The 4,121-nt window shown below is 47.8% G+C and overlaps 1 protein-coding gene across 1 annotated transcript in view; it reads left to right on the top strand.

The window, feature by feature from the left end:
* The window catches only part of MACF1 (microtubule-actin crosslinking factor 1), a 223,459-nt gene that overhangs the window by 194,529 nt on the left and 24,809 nt on the right, over positions 1 to 4,121 (top strand). Inside the window, exons 70-77 of the mRNA XM_025198710.1 lie at positions 99 to 200; positions 670 to 771; positions 871 to 1,044; positions 1,153 to 1,308; positions 1,464 to 1,661; positions 2,343 to 2,471; positions 2,779 to 2,952; positions 3,850 to 4,005. Coding sequence (XP_025054495.1) covers positions 99 to 200; positions 670 to 771; positions 871 to 1,044; positions 1,153 to 1,308; positions 1,464 to 1,661; positions 2,343 to 2,471; positions 2,779 to 2,952; positions 3,850 to 4,005 — 1,191 coding nt within the window. The remainder of the gene's footprint in view (positions 1 to 98; positions 201 to 669; positions 772 to 870; positions 1,045 to 1,152; positions 1,309 to 1,463; positions 1,662 to 2,342; positions 2,472 to 2,778; positions 2,953 to 3,849; positions 4,006 to 4,121) is intronic.

Below are 4,121 nucleotides of genomic sequence, written 5' to 3'. Positions count from 1 at the left end.
TCCCCCCCCCCCCCACTTTAGCTGGAAGTCCTGTGAAAAGTAGCATGGATTCTAACTGAATAGCTTAATGGATTTGGGAATAATCCCTTGTCTTCCAGATGAACAATGCATGGGAAAACCTAAACAAGACCTGGAAGGAGAGGCTAGAGAAGCTGGAGGAGGCCATGCAGTCTGCTGTGCAATACCAGGATAATCTGCAGGTAAGAGGCACATCTTTAGGTAGTGCTGAGAAGGCCCCAGGCTTGGGCCAGCCTCTCATTTTGCTAGGTGCTGTACAAAAAGATGATCTTGCCCCCAAAGAGCTTCCAATGTATGTCCAACCCTGCACGCAATGACTAGCTGAAAGGAATAGAAATACATGGTTTCAGCATTTCTGCCACTGCTTTGTCTGCAGCAGAGACTTGGCCGGCATCCACCCTCCTAAAGGGTTACACACTTCCGAAGAGAAAACAGCACAATGTACGTGAGCCCAGGCAGTGTCTTCTGTTGGGTGGGAAGGATGAAATGAGCTCGCTGAGCAGTGCAGTGGCCGAGTATATGCATTGTCAGCCTTTTTACTCCGAGAAAGAAGTTTGTTGTTTGTCGCCCACCCTGTTCTTCTGGCAGCATGTGGAGCTCTGCTTTTCCCTGCACTGATGCTGATATAGGTTTGGTTTTTCCTCATTTCAGGCAATGTTTGACTGGCTGGATAATGCCGTGATTAAGCTGTGCAACATGCCTCCTGTTGGCACCGACCTCAACACCGTGAAGGAGCAGATGAACGAGATGAAGGTACGCCTGCAGTAAGACCCCATTCTCCATTGCTGCTCTCAGGTGGCAAAGCTCAGCTTCCAGCAGCTGGGTATTTATTTCCCCCCTTCTCTTTGACAGGAGTTTAAATTGGAGGTTTACCAGCAGCAGATTGAGATGGAGAAGCTTAATCACCAGGGTGAACTGATGCTAAAAAAAGCGACGGATGAGACAGACCGAGACATCATAAAGGAGCCTCTGACAGAGCTGAAACATCTCTGGGAGAACTTGGGCGAAAAGATTGCCCACAGACAGGTAAGGTGAAGGGGGGGGCTCCCAAATACTTGAGGGCTGAAGTTGGCTGGTATAGCCTCCTCCTCTGCCACCATCTTGATTGGCATTCTCGTTGCTATCTTGGAACAGCACAAGTTAGAGGCGGCTTTGCTAGCGCTTGGTCAGTTCCAGCATGCCTTAGCAGAGCTCATGGCCTGGCTGACCCACACCGAAGAGCTGTTAGATGCACAGAGACCGATCAATGGTGACCCAAAAGTCATTGAAGTGGAGCTTGCAAAACACCATGTAAGTACGTCCTTCTGTTCTTGTAGGAACCGTGTAAGTACTTCCTTCTGTCTCACCAGACAGTGAAGGATGGGAGCTGACTTAGGTTCTTGGCTGAGTGCTGGACCTAACAGAACAACTGAATGCCTAACGTTGCCCCCAAATGCCTTGAATAGGTGCTGAAGAATGATGTGCTGGCCCACCAGGCAACGGTAGAGACGGTGAACAAAGCCGGCAATGAGCTGCTGGAATCCAGTGCAGGGGATGATGCGAGCGCCCTGAGGAACCGCCTGGAGAAACTGAACTCGTGCTGGGAGTCGGTGCTGCAGAAAACAGAGGAGAGGGAGCAGCAGCTGCAGTCCACGCTTCAGCAGGTGCGCCGTGTTCTGGAGACAGAAACCTTCAAGCTTGTGGCGTAGAGGGTCTGCTTCTGCTTGGGGTCTCTGTTTCCAGAGTAAAGAGCAGATGTGAGAGAGAGACCTTGTTTTCAAGACTGGTAGTTGCGTATGTGTGCGCACACACATTTAAAATGGGTATAAACGCCATTCGTGAACTGTCCTGACGTAATAATGCAGTGAGTTGCAAGCACATCAGGGTTTAAACCTGCCAAATGCCAAGGTCCCAAATTGGGAAGTTATAATGGTAGCATGGCTTAGCTTACCTCATCTCAACACCTTGAAGTGCCTTGTCTTTGTTGCGTGTTACCTCCAAACTGTCCCTGCGCATTAGTTACCCGAGGTAAAAAATGCTCCTTTGTTAGCAGGAAGGCAAGGCTACATAGTGACACTCGTCTTAAAAAGATGAATTACTTTCTCTTTCCAAGCCAAAGGTACAGTTTTGTGGGGAAGCTCCGTCTAGGAGCAGCCGTCTGTCTTTGGAAAATCAACTGTGTTCGTGAATTTGCTGAGATGATTGTATTGTTACGAAGACAAGGCACGCGCCCTCATTTTTTTTAGTATCTTAATGAATTCTTCTCTGCCTCTTCATCCAGGTTAAAAGCCTGATCAATGGCTGAGGGTGTCATCTGATCCATTTCTGATTGTGTTCTCTAACAGGCCCAGGGTTTCCATGGTGAGATTGAAGACTTCCTCCTGTGGCTAACAAGAATGGAAAGCCAGCTGTCTGCATCAAGGCCCACAGGAGGCCTGCCTGAAACTGCCCGTGAACAACTCAATGCCCACATGGTAACGTCTCAGTAAAGATTTTAAATGTCCCTGATTCACAAAGGTTAATGTTATGTCCTTGTTAGGTGGTGTTGCCTGATGGGGAGTGGGACAAGCCTTTCTTTCATCTTTCATTCCTTCCAAGGTCACAGAGTAGCCCCGAGTTTGCAGATGGAGGCTGGTATCTCAGTGATGAATGTGTGTCTTTCGGAAGCATTGTGATAATTGCATCAGCGTCACTTTGCTGTCTGTCCTAATTTTTCTGTGATCCTGGGTTCCAGTCAACTTTAATTCCCCTGACACGGTATCTCTGCTGATTTTGGGGTAGGAGCTGTATGCCCAGCTGAAAGCCAAGGAAGAGGTGTACACTCAGCTGTTGGCCAAGGGGCGACTGATCTTGCTGAATCGTGATGACTCTGGCTCTGGCTCCAAGACCGAGCAAAGCATAGCGCTGCTGGAACAGAAGTGGTGCTTGGTCAGCACTAAGATGGAGGAGAGGAAGGTAACGGTTTGCAATCAGATGTGCTCCGCTTCCACTATCGAGGAGTTTATTTGCAAGCCAGGCTCCTCACTGCTGAGGAAAGAACGTGGGTCTCTTGCCATAGGCAGAGTCAGCTGTGCGTCAGGGACCTGGGGTTATTTTTTCAATCCAACCCATGAGATCAGTTTGCTCCGCACTTGTATATACTGAGCATTCTTTCCAAATGAGATAATTTGGTGGATGCTTGAAACCAAAGCAACATTTGCATAGACAGTTACAAGAACAGGTTAAATTGGTGTTCCTGCAAATGAAAGTAAAACTAAAGAGGACTGAGGTAGAGACAGGGACAAAGAGGGAGGGAAAGAAATCACTAGGGCAATTAAAAGATATGAGAACATCATCCAGTTCGGAAAGGCAAAGATGTCTTTCTCCTTCTCAAGAGACAGTGAGCCAAACTCCCTGCTGGCCCGACTGCTGTAGCGGCATGTTAATCAGCACTAAAATAAAACGAGAAAGGCTGTGGCCTCTGCACAGGTTCAGTTCCTGGCACTGCAGCTGTCCTTGAAATGTCATCTCCTTTCCACTGCCTGAACCATTGTTCACACAGAGATCTGTTTCCCAGGAAGCCCTAGCGGTGACACTACCGCTTGTGTGTCGATTATGGAGCTGCCTCCTCTTTTGTGTACAATTCTTGTCTGCTTGTTTCCGAAGTAACTGATTGGGAAACAGCCACTTGCATTGAAATCTCCTCTTTTTTGCAAACAAGTCATGTTCCCTGGTTGAACTGATGAGGTTCCCATTAGAGGGTTCATTTCATCTAGGATACAATGCATGTCTTTGTCTGCAAAGCCTCGGATTGTGAACTTTGTCACTCTGTTTTTTTTTTTTATTTCTTCTTCCCCCCTTATTAACATGCAGTCAAAGCTGGAAGAAGCACTCAACATGGCAACAGAGTTCCAGAATTCCCTTCAGGACTTCATCAACTGGCTCACCCTGGCAGAGCAGAGTTTAAACATTGCCCCTTCGCCCAGCCTTATCCTCAACACGGTGCTGTCCCAGATAGACGAACACAAGGTAACCTTGATATTCAGGAGCTTTGGAAACTTCTAAAAGCCTAAACTGTGCTCAGGTCATTCTTGGACATAAGATGCTAGGAGACATTTCCAAGTTATTTTCCCCCCCTTGAAATG

The sequence above is a fragment of the Alligator sinensis genome, unplaced genomic scaffold, assembly GCF_000455745.1.
Source record: "Alligator sinensis unplaced genomic scaffold, ASM45574v1 scaffold337_1, whole genome shotgun sequence".
Taxonomy (NCBI): domain Eukaryota; kingdom Metazoa; phylum Chordata; order Crocodylia; family Alligatoridae; genus Alligator; species Alligator sinensis.
The sequence above is the reverse complement of the archived record's forward strand: the minus strand, read 5'-3'. Positions and strand labels throughout refer to the sequence as shown.